The following is a 12,805-nucleotide window of genomic DNA, read 5'->3' as shown; positions in this document are numbered from 1 at the left end:
GAATTTACTTACTACTAAGAATGCAATTATAATGCAGTATGTTACAAAATGCTGTACGAAAGGTAATTTCCTTTAATGCAATTTACGATGAAACAGCATAAAAGTCACTTGTATGATTGAAAAAACTAAATTTGAGACCCACCTTGTTGTAATATACTGGGTCTCCTGTTAAATAGCTGAGGTGGACAAATTCCATATGTAGAGTACCAAACTCAGCAAGGATGCTGCTGCCTGCAGAAGCCCAGCCCCAGTTCCGACCCACACCGCTGAGTTTCAAGAAATATATATGAAAATCAGAAAAAAAGAATTAAAAAAATCAGAATTGCTGTACACAGAGCTAGTAACAACTACAACAGCAAATTTAAAAGGTAACAGCAAAATAATAATCTATGCTTAAGATTACAGAGTTGTGGTATGACTGATTGGTTGGTTAGTTGGTGGAATCTTCTTGGGAAAAAAAATACAATCAGATCATCAATAAAAAGACCTGTGATTGTAATTCCGCACATCAAGACACCGTATCTTTTAGTGCCTTAATAGTGAGCCCACTCTCAACTGTCATTCATTCATTCCATATTTCTAAGAACAAGAATCAAAAGCAAATATCAGATGAGACAAGTATACTTCCGAATGTGACAAAATTGCTTCCTTGTTCTGTCAAACATCTGCTGTCTTCTCCTTACTTGTGTGGGATACACTTAATGCCAGTATTAGATGCTTGAGTAAGATGGGAGTTGGCCTTTTTTGTGTCTACATAGGAAAACTGTATGTTTATAGCAAGCAGAATATTGTGAGTTCCGTAGACTCACATAAGGAATGAACAGACTGCCATCATACCATAGATCTTTCACACTCAAAGACATCTTGCTAAGTCATAACTCCTAGATTACCTCTGGTTTAATTTGATTCATGAATTTCCACCATCTTCCAGGACTGAGTCCTTTAACTTGCAAAATTAACCATATTTTCCTAGAGATTATTTGTACTTTCTCTCAAATAAGATTTCAGTTATCAGTAAAACTACAATCAGAGAGCAATGTCTTTTTAATTTTTTTTTAATTATAAATTAGAAAGAATAAAAATGTAAATGAAAAACATTGGTAATGGAGCAGCATTTGCAGTTCTCACCCAAGACAAAACGCCTTTTAAAATATAGTAACCACTGCTTAAAGACTGTACAGAAACAAAATTATAGCTTTTCTTTGGTTCATCTCTCGCAAATAAAGAAAACAAAGTGTTTCATTAAATATACAAAAACTAATAAAATACAAGTTACTAATTTTTCAAATCCTTCTATCGGGTTCTTTCTTTTATTGCATGTCAGCCTCGTGTCAGTGTTCACATATACATATGCCACTGTCACTGCCTCATTGCATGCAAGCCACTGTATTTTCTGTTGATGCCGGCAGGCTCTGTACATTACCAGGAGACAGATACAGTACAAGCATTAATTAACAAGAAAGTTCTTGTGTCCCAGTAATAAAAATATAAAAAATGCATTATGTCAAAAAGCGCTTTCAAACTTTGAGAAAAAACTCAACACTGAACAAGTAATACAAGATAAATTAGAGAAGGTAATTTTGTTCCACAAAAAGTTTTAAGTTCAGTACGCAGTTGATTTCTGCATATTAGCCTTTATACAGCTGAACTGCAAAATAAATTAATACTTCCTCAAACATTTTGAGATTTCTGAAAGTAACATACAGCTCACAAAGTGCATAAAAACCAGTACATTCAATTATGGCCTGCAAGCATCTTTGTTTTTCATAGGAACATGGTTTATAATGACTAAAAAACTAACGTTTAAGTTTAGAACAACATATGTCATAATATACTCAGTATGGTCGAACAGCAGGTTGAATTCTTATTCCAGAATCAGGAAAAATATTAATGGTCACAATTTATTGCAGTTAATGAGGTAGGGTGGTCTGAACTCTATTAAAGTTATCCTTAAGCACCAGGAATAACAATTTGTCACCATCTTCCAAAATTGTAGTACTCAGAATTAGTAATAGCATATGTCATTTTTTCAAGTTAGGGAAGGTGGAGAAAAACACTTCCCCACAAAAGAAAACTCATTACCTTTTCAGATTTACCATTGCCCATGGTATACCCGTAGGTGTGTTGAAGGCTGGAAGAAGTTTTCCTGCCAGCTGCACTGCTTTGATCTTGAAAACCTAAGATAGTAGGATCAATTGCAGACAGTTACAAATTCTGATTTATCTCCAAGAACCATAAAGACGGAAATTTCCTTGTCCCACCCACTTATTTATATAAGAATAGCTTTACATTTCAAAAAATATGTATTAAATTCTCATTTATTTTCACTTGTTCATTTTATGAACACCACTGGAATGTGAATATGAAAAGAAAGCTTGTCATTTTAATGTCTCTGCTTCCACGTTCACCAGCAACACTACTTACATTCATTTGAAAGAGGGGCATCAATCCTTCCCCCACCTATTTCCACCATAATTATTTCAAGTGCTATCTAAAGCTATCTTTAAAATATACTTTTAAACATACTTTTTGCAGCTAAAAGTGAAAGAGAACTCCCTCATATAACACAACAATTGTTTTAAATTTACAAACATACAATCCTTTTAATGACATGCTCAATACATACGGAGTTGCTAAACTTTTATAACCACTGTCGAAGCAAAATCACACATATGCAGTTTCCCAAAGCTCTTCTTTCATTGATAATACATTTAAAAAAGGCTTAATATTTCCTCTCAAGTCTGATTACACATACAATTTACTGAGAGGACAAAATTAATTTCCAGTGTTGTTACTCATGTCTGTAAAAACGTATTTTCAGAGCATAAAGCTGTAATATGCTTATATAGAATCTAATGTTTATTAGCTAAATGAGTAAATGGGAGAAAGATCCTTCTAAGCTTATAGGAAGAATCTTTTCCAAGAAGGCATATTAGGCAGATGCCAATGACATAAAATTGTTTTTGCCAGCTACTTGCTAGCATACATTTCAGGGAACTCAATGTTGATATTCACTGAAGTATCTTCTTTACTGGGAGACAACATTATTTATCCGTTACAAGCACTGCACTAACATTTAACAAAAGGAGCTACTGCTCCCCTAAGTAACTTAAGCATCATGGACATATGAAAAAAAAAACAACTATTATTAACTACCTGACCAATAGTCTATAATGAAGAGAAATAAAAGCTTCAAGGAAGCCTAAAAGACAGCTCTGTTGGATTGAAAAAAAAGATTCCTCCCTTTTGTGAAGTCTAGAGGAGAAAAAGAAAAAACGCATACTGGTGAATCTGAAAAGTAAGCAATCAAGACCATTCTCATTCTTCATTCATATGAAGGTGAGAAAAGATCAATATCTTAATATTTTAGAAGATGACTAGTAAGACATGCAATAGACAAAGAAGAATATTAAAGATGACATCTAACTGTATTTGATGCAGTGGACTATGGAGAGATGGAGGCAGATCTGAAAGTAATGAGCCAGGAGAAGACTTCTATACAGGTACTCTAAATGAATTGTAAAATGAGGTATGTCTAAACTGAAAAAGAGGATATTGGAATCATCAGAATAGAATTTGATGGAAATGTGAAGCAACAGCAGCAATGTGGCTTGAATGCTTTTCAGCAACAAATATTGGCAAGAGACAGTCTTTGAGAAAACATGCAGAAACTTAACAGTAAAACTCATAAAATGCTCTGACCAAGTCAGAAAAGGACCAAGTTAAAATAGGAAGGCATAGCATAAATAAGGAAGACAGTATAGGTGTAGTCTATGGCAACTAGGAAAACAGAAGAGAAATTTCTGAAGAGAAATAAAAGATACGTCTCGGCCCAGATACATATAGATTACCTGCTTTGAATTTATAAACGCATGTCAAAAATGCATGCTGAAATTTTAGATTTTTAAGTACTGGACGGGTCAAGACCAGATAGAATCACTACAATCACTGGAAGTGAGTTACCTCTCTAATGCAGAACAACTTCAATGCTTACTCCCGAACAGAATTACAAATTCCTCTTAAACACTACATAGTTTGGAAAGACATTTCTGGCATGAATTTCTTTACCTTCCATTTTTGGATCCTGCACCCTTTGAAAACTCTACACATGCAATTATGTGTTTCTATTACTCTTATTAATAGAGGATACTGAAATATTATGGCAAGAATGTTCAGTGGGAGAATGTCCCTAGAAACGTTTTCACTAGAAGAATTTTTCTATTTATGTACTACTATCCAGCTTTTGCTCAATTTGAAACGTGCTACAACAATTTAAGGAAAAACTATAGGATTGGAAACAGTTTTTTAGAAATAGTATATAAAGCACAGGCTGAGCTGAGCTACCTGTTCATGAATCTAAACAAGGGCAAGGAAAGCAATACTGTGCCAGTCATTTCGGCACTGAGAAACCCAAAAGCCAGTGAGTCAGGGGAAAGTTGTGACTCTTAGCTCGGACAATGACATCAGTAATACCTGTGGAAAACTTGCTGTGATTAGAGACACCCTCCTGTCACCTCTGTTGAGCTGAGGATTCTAAGTACTACTGATTTAGCACCAGTAAGTTAAAATCTACCTTTCTTTATCTTTCTCATCAAAGTAAACACTAGAATTCACTGCAGACAGGCCATTACTTTATATTAGGGTACCTTCTTGCTTATTGCTATCTCAGAGTGCTATGAATATCTCACTACTTCTTCTGGATAATAAAGCTCAGGTGAGCTAATTACAATAGCTTCTATTACTAAGTTTCAGACATAACATAAGAGCAGCAGTAAATGCATTAGGCTCTAACTTCCAAATACTGTAATAACAGCAGACAGCGAGATTACTTATCATGCAGCAAACATGAGGAATTTATTTTTTCAAAATGAGTTGAACCAACAGATTCTGTTCCAGCCTTGGCTGGAACCAATTGACCGAATTGTCAAACACTACATTTCAAGAACAATACAAGCAAGAAGAACAGAGAAGAAACAAAATGAATTGATGCCTTGAAAACATATAAAATGGTAAAAGAATTGTGGTTATTTAGTCTAGAGAATGATGTTCAAGACAAAGACAAGACACAAGATAGTAACTTTTCAGTACATACAAGGCCAGTACATCGAAAAAGGAAATAATTGTGTTTTCTGCAGATGCAGAGAATACAAAACAACAAGCATGAAGTCAGATGACAATGCATATCTATTAAAATACTGAATGCAGTTAACAAAAGGAGTATCTGACAGCACAACTAGATTCAGACCATCAAGAATAATGTTTGGCTCAATATAAAATCTTGATCTGATCTAAAATAGTTACTCTTCTACCTTCAGAGTTCAGCTTGCAGTACTGAACTCTCCGTATAGTCTTCTTGTGGCTAACCACCCATTTAAAATCCACATTGTCTGTTAGGACTTTCTGCATAGAATCACAGAATCTCTCAGGTTGGAAAAGACCTTCAAGATCATCAAGCCCAACTACAACCTAACCATACTACCCTAACTCTAACAACCACTGCTAAATCACAGCCCTGAGCACCACATCCAAAGGGTTTTTAAACACATTCAGGGATGGTGACTCAACCACCTCCCTGGGGTGGTTAACAACCCTTTCTGTAAAGAACTTTTTCCTGATATCCAACCTAAACCAACCCTGGCACAACTTGAGGCCATTTTCCCTTGTTCTGTCACCTGTCACCACTGAGAAGAGACCAACCCCGCTCTCACTGCAATCACCTTTCAGGTATTTGAAGAGAGCAATAAGGTCTCCCCTCAGTCTCCTCCTCCCAAGACTAAACAGCCCCAGTTCCTTTAGTCTCTCCTCGTAGGGCATATTCTCCAAGCCCTTCACAAGCCTTGATGCCCTTCTTTGGACCTGCTCCAGCACCTCCATGTCCTTTCTGTACTGGGGCACCCAAACTGAACACAGTACTCAAGGTGGGGCCTCACCAATGCCGAGTACAGGGGCAGGATTACTTCCCTAGTCCTGCTCACCACACCATTCCTGATACAAGCCAGGATGCCATTGGCCTTCTTGGCCACCTGGGCACACTGCTGGCTCATATTCAGCCAACTGTCCATCAGCACACCAAGGTCCCTTTCCATCAGGTAGCTTTCCAGCCACTCATCCCCAAGCCTGGAGGGTTGCCTGGAGTTGCTGTGACCAAAATGCAGGACTTGACACTTGGCCCTACTGAAACTCATACGGTTTTCCTTGGCCCATCAATCCATCTATCCAGGTCCCTCTGTAGTGCCTTTCTGCCCTCTGGCAGATCAACACTCCCTCCCAACTTGGTGTCATCTGCAAACTTACTGAGGGTGCACTCAATCCCCTCATCAAGATCACTGATGAAGATGTTGAATAGGAACGTCCTCAGTACTGAGCCCTGGGCCACTCATGACTGGCCGCCAACTGGATTTAACTCCATTGACCACAACTCTTTGGGCCTGGCCATCCAGCCAGTGTTTCACCCAGCAGAGCGTATGCCCATCCAAACCATGGGCAGCCAGCTTCTCCCTGAGGATGTTGTGGGGGACAGTGTCAAAGGCTCTACACTGAAGTCCAGGTAGACCACATCGACAGCCTTACCTTCATCCACTAAGCGGGTCACCATGTCACAGAATGAAATCATGTTTGTCAAACAGGATCTACCATTCATAAACCCATGCTGACTGGGCCTGATCCCCTGGCTGACCTATAACTGATTCACAATGTATCCTGAGATTACCCGTTCCATAACCTTCCCTGGCACCGAGATGAGACTGGTATGTCTGTACCTACCTGGATCATCTTTCCGGCCCTTTTTGAAGATGAGCATCACATTTGCCAGCTTCCAGTCCACTGGGACATCCCTGGTTAGCCAGGACTGTTGAAGGATGATGGAGAGTGGCTTGGCACCCACATCTGCCAACTCCTTCAGCACTCTACGGTGCAATCCATCAGGCCCCATGGACTTGTGAGTGCCCAGCTTTCGGAGCAGGTCCAAAACCATCTCATTATGGATTACGAAGGGCCTGTTCTGTTCCCCATCCCTACCTACAAGCACAAGGGACCATGTGCCTCCAGAGCAACTAGTATGCATGACTAGAGATAGAGGCCAGTGGTGCAATTTAATGCTGAATACCAAGATAAGCAGTGTTGTTGCAAAAAGAAAGGTAACTACCTTAAGCTTTTTTGTTTCATTGCCTACTTACATATAAGCCATGCTGCTTAGGAAGAAAATGCACGTATACCAGGTGACCTGCTTCAAATTCCAAAGACACACAACACCCCCTGTTTAAGACTGGGAACACCCAAATTTTAAAACATTCCTAGGGAGTTCCCCACTGCAAGTAGGGGTATCCTGCTAACCAGAATTGAGGAAATAGGTTCCTTTTTAACATATTTGTTTCTCGTCAATACCTCTGATAAAATGAGAAAGGCCTCTCATGACAAGAGGGAGGTGCAGTAAGATTCAGGTAACATTTGAGGTATCACAGTGTGAAATAGAAGTGGGAAAGCACTTCAGCTATATTTTATAGATGTATATGAGTAACGACTATAGAGGTCTATAACACCTAGAATTTGTCCTGGAGAAAATAAATCTCTATTGATATGAAATTGAGCAAGGCAGTTAAAAACTACAACATCTACTGTGGTGAAAAGATGCAGAATTACATAAATACAGGTATACGGACTCATAGCAAATGTTCAACAAAGGACTATTTGCAGATATTGTTAAAACCTGACTCTAGCTAAGGGCCTTTCATTGTCTCTTGTGAGCTATAATGACTACCAAGTACTTGATAAACAAGACTTAGCATTTCTAAAAGACAAAGTCTTTAGACAAGAGAAGACTTGTCCTACAAAGGGCTGCTCTGTGCATTTATATTACCTGCTCTATAACAGCAAAAAATTAACATAGAAATGAAAAACTCAAACCTATCTCTGAAGTCTAAGAGTGAAAAATACAGGAATCAACTTGAAACTAGACTATGATGTCAATTGGCTCTGTCTTCTTTGTATGCTCCCTTCAAATATTTATATACAGGTCTTTATATTATATTATGAGATTTCCCAGAGCTCTTCTGGTTAAAGTTTCAACTCTCTCAGCCTTTCCTCATACAAGAGATCCTCCTGTCCCTCAAACATCTTCAAAGCCCTTTGTTGGATTATGTCCAGTATGTCCACGTCTCTCCTATACTGGGAAGCCCAGAACTGGTCCCAGCACTCCAGGAGTGGCCTTACCACTGCTGAGTAGAGGGGAAGAATCACCTCCCTCAATTATGCAGCTGTGGAACTGCTCAAGGTTCCAGCCAGCCCATTTCTCCACCCTGCCCAGGTCCCTGTGAATAGCAGCATAACCCTCTGGAGGATCAGCCACACCTCCCAGTTTCGTGCTATCTGCAAACTTGTTGAGGGTACACGCAGCAGATCCAAATCATTAATGAAGACACTGAACATAAATGAATCCAGTACTAACCCCTAGGGTACACCAATAATAGTTACTGGCTTCCAACCAGACTTTGTGCCACTGGATACCACCCTCTGGGTACATTCCTTGAGCCAGTTTTCAATCCACATCACTATCTGCTCATCCAGCCCATATTTTAGCAGCTTCCCTGTGAGTATCTTAAGGAATTCAGCACTGAAAGCCTTCCTGAAGCCAAGGCAGACAATATCCAGCCTGCTTCCCTCATCCACCAGGCCAGTCATTTCATTGTAGAAGTTTATCAAGTCACTTGAGCATCTCTTCCTCTTTGCAAATCCATGCTGGCTACTCCCAGTTACCTGTTTGTCCTTTATTGACAAGTTCCAGGATTAGTCGTTCCATTACCTTCCCAGGGATCAAGATGAGGCTAATCAACGGTCTCTGTTCCCTTTTTGAAAACAGCAGTTATCTAAGAGTAATGACATTCATCTTGCTTATCACCTTTAGTGCCCAATGATACTTCATTTATTCATCTAACCCTTTTAAACTACTGCACCGCTGTAAGGCATGGGACAGTTATATGCTGAAGATTTACACAGGGGGACAAAGAAATTGGGCATGAGTCTTTTAAGAACCTTCAAAATTTTAAAACACTGCTAAATTCACTCTAATATATGGATGGGATCAGTTACATCTGTTTTTGCAATTAGAATTCTGGTATCTCAAGAACAACTGGTGTAAGAAGACAACTTTCGTAAGTATTACAAGATTTGATGATTTACTAGTTTCATGAACCAAGAAATGGTTCATAAAATGTTTTAACTTCCCAAAAATAGAAACAACAAAAAATCACTACCAATTCAGCAAACTCACAAGCAACGACTCTAAATGTACTGCAACTGCTGCTTCCTTCATCCATGCTAATCTAGGCCTCTCTCTTTAATGACAGTCAAACTTTTTTTTTTCTCATGGAAAGAAAAATACTTTTGTAAAGAGAATTTCTAAGACTCACATCATTTTCAAACCATGCAGAATAGGCTGACATTTTGTTTAACCAGTGACACTACAGATAAGACTTCTACAAATATTTTACATACAAAAAAACCCATCATACTGGATATCTCCCCACAAGATATGCTTTTGCTAACAACCTGAAATGAAGAACGGTAGGAAGGCAAGGGCTCTCCAGTTCCAGATGATATATGAAATTGAGTGATATAACAGTCGCCTTCAATCTAAAAATGATGGCTACATAAGTCTAATTAAACTTAATTTCTCTGTCTAGAGATTCAGCTTGTGAAAAATTTCTTAAGCTTTGTACAAGAACTACTCTAACTTCAAGGAAAAAGCTGCAATTGCGTTCTGCACTCTATTTCTGAAACAAAAAGCTTAGTAAAGCCCAAGGGACTATACAGGTCTGTTCATCACCCAAGGCTCCAGATCTCTTCTCTCCTAGATGCTCTAGACTGTTTTGAGATAAAAAAATGTCATGTTTCTGTGTTCAGTATACAAAAAAAAAAAACACTGGCAAAACAGATGGCAAGAAACTACCTATCATATCAACATAATATCGCAACAATCTGGATGCACTAGACAAGGCAGGATAACTATCCTGGTGGTAGTTCCTTAAACGCTTTTCTCACCTTATAATATAACTCAACTCAATCTAAAAATAAGCAGAAAAATAAATGCATAAAAATACTTAAACTACATCAATTAAATCCAGATAAGACATTATCTGGTTGACTACAACTTTACCTATTTATATTTTACAAAGGAACAATATGCTCAAATACTGCTTCTTCAATATAAAATAATATATACTATTGTAGGTTTTTTTTTTTTTACCAGCACCTAACGATTTGCAAACAGATTCCTCAAATGACACTATCTTTATCTTTTACTAGAGTTTTCCAAAGCTGTTTTCCTGGACAACAGACATGAGGAATCTAGTTAGTGTTGACTACAGCATCTTATGAGCTAATGAAATATTCATTGGTTTCATACTACTGATATTTTTGAAAAAAATCTACATTAAAAATTTGTGCATAATTAACTTTCTAGAAGTATCTGAAATTTTTGCTCTAGAAGATCTAAAAGTACAAAATTGGCATGCACTGGAAAACAGCTAATCACATTTAAACTACCTGGCACTGGTTAACAGTATCCCAATTAAACTGCATAATTTCTGTTCACTTCCTTGGCATCAGTTTCAAAGTTAAACTCCGTCCATTTTTAAAGAGCCTTCATATCTGAGGTGCTTTATACCAGTCTGCTAACATCACAGAACAAATGCTATGAGGATCTGGCATAAAAATACCTCCTAAATCAGACAATTCCAGTAAGATATAATGAACTGTCTAGGTGAGCCAGGAACTGGCTGTTTTGAGTTAATTCTCCCTTCTATTAATTTTCTCTTCTATTATTATATGAAAGTTGCTTTCAGCTCAGGAAATAATTTCATTTTTTTTCTTCTTGTCTTAACTGAATTCTTTGCCATAAGTTTGCACGTATAAGTCATACTAACCTGAAAGATTAGTAACCTTCCAGAAGCAACGATCCTGAATTTGCACAACTTACCAAGATGAATCACTCACACCTAACTAAGCCTGCTCCAAAGACACAAGTGGGCTTCTAAAACACCTACCATTCAAATGATTTCTTCTTGCTGTGAGAGCTTCTGTAGCTCAGGGAACCAGACATCATCAGGGTACAGAAAATGTCTGCCATCTAGCTTAAAAGTCCTCCCACTAGTTGCAGGCAGCAAAAAAGATGGATTTAGAGCAAAAAAGCAGAATGTGAAGGATAAGATGTCTCTGGATGGCCATCGGGGAACAAAACAAAAGAGTCATCAAAGAGAAGAAGATCAGCACAGAGCTTTAACAGCAGTAAAGCCAAAGTGGTAAAGATAGGTCTTCCACTCTCCCAACTCACAAAAGCTGAAGTACCAGTGAGAAGAAATTAAAGGGCATGACTAAGAGCAGAAGGAAAGAAGTAAAAGGTAGGAGGGAATGAAGGCCAGAAAAATGAATGGAGGGCAAAAGCAAAGAAGGTAGTAACAAGAGACCATGAAAGAAATTAGGAACAAGAAGCACAAGTACAAGAATCATAGAACTCTAGGGGTCAGAAGGGATCTCTGGAGACCACCCCTTCCAACCCACCTGCTAAAGCAGGTTCCCTAGAATAAATTACACAGGAAAGCAGCCAGGTGGGTTTTCAATATCTCCAGAGAACGACCCTCCACAATCTCTCCAAACAGCTTGTTCCAGTGCTGTCACTCTGACACTTCTTCCTAGAGCTAGTATGGAACTTCCAGTGTTACAGTTTCTGCCTGTTGCCATTCATTCTACTGTTGTTTGCCACTGGAAAGAGTCTGCCCCCATTGCCTTGACTCCCGCACTTCAGATGTCTATAAACAGTGATGAGATCCCCTCTCCACCTCCTCTTCTTCAGACTGAAGAGTCCCAAGGTCTCTCAGCCTTTCTTCATATGGGAGGTGCTCCAGATCTTTAATGATCTTTGTTGCCCTCAGCTGGACTGTCTCTAGGAGATCTGTTTTTCTTGAACTGAGGAGCCCAGAACTGGACACAGTACTCCAGATGCGGCCTCACCAGGGCAGAGTAGAGGGGAAGGATCACCTCCCTTGACCTGCTGGCCATACTCTTTTTAATGCACCCCAGGATCCCATTGGCCTTCTTGACCACTAGGGCACACTGCTGGCTCATGGCCAACCTGTTGTCCACCAGGACACCCAGGTCCTTCTCTTCAGAGCTACTCTCCATCAGGTCAGCCCCTAACCTGTACTGATGCATACAGTTGTTGCCCCCCAGATGCAAGACTCTACACATACTCTCCCATTCTCCAAGACCTTTCAGAGACTATACAGAAGAGGTTTAACAATAATTTCTACCAGCTCCCTTAGCACACATGGGTGCATCCCATTGAGGCCCACAGATTTGTGTGCGTTGTTTAACCAAATGCTCTCTGATCAGACCCACCTAAACCAAGGGGAAGTATTCCATTCCCCAGACACTTTCTCTTACCTCCAGGGCCTGGAATTGCTGAGGGACAGTCTTTGTAGTAAAGACTAAAACAAAGAAGGCATTCAGTATCTCTGCCTTCTCAGCACTCCCTGCTACCAGGACACTCACTTCATTCAGTAGCAGACCCACACAACCGCTAGTCATCTTTTTACTACTGACATACTCAAAAAAGCCTTTCTTATTATCCTTGATCTCCTTTGCCAGATTTAATTCCAAGTGAGAATCATAGAAATGCTGGCAGAATGGTTTCTCATCTGCAGAGTAGATTCTTCTGATCTAGAATTGACCCTAAAATATCTGTCTCTTAAGATGCCTTTCTAGATAAAGGTATTCAGGCAAAGTAAATGGTATAATCCTATCTTGGTGGAGT

General features: G+C 39.0%; 1 protein-coding gene across 1 annotated transcript in view; it reads right to left on the bottom strand.

Annotated features, from left to right (window-relative positions):
- MAN1A2 (mannosidase alpha class 1A member 2) overlaps window positions 1-12,805 on the bottom strand; it is a 143,887-nt gene that overhangs the window by 48,243 nt on the left and 82,839 nt on the right. The window contains exons 6-7 of the mRNA XM_021396810.1: window positions 2,083-2,177; window positions 143-266 (exon numbers count right to left, since the gene is read on the bottom strand). Coding sequence (XP_021252485.1) covers window positions 143-266; window positions 2,083-2,177 — 219 coding nt within the window. The remainder of the gene's footprint in view (window positions 1-142; window positions 267-2,082; window positions 2,178-12,805) is intronic.

Source organism: Numida meleagris, chromosome 1 (genome assembly GCF_002078875.1).
Source record: "Numida meleagris isolate 19003 breed g44 Domestic line chromosome 1, NumMel1.0, whole genome shotgun sequence".
Lineage (NCBI taxonomy): Eukaryota > Metazoa > Chordata > Aves > Galliformes > Numididae > Numida > Numida meleagris.
This window is presented reverse-complemented; position numbering and strand designations above follow the sequence as displayed.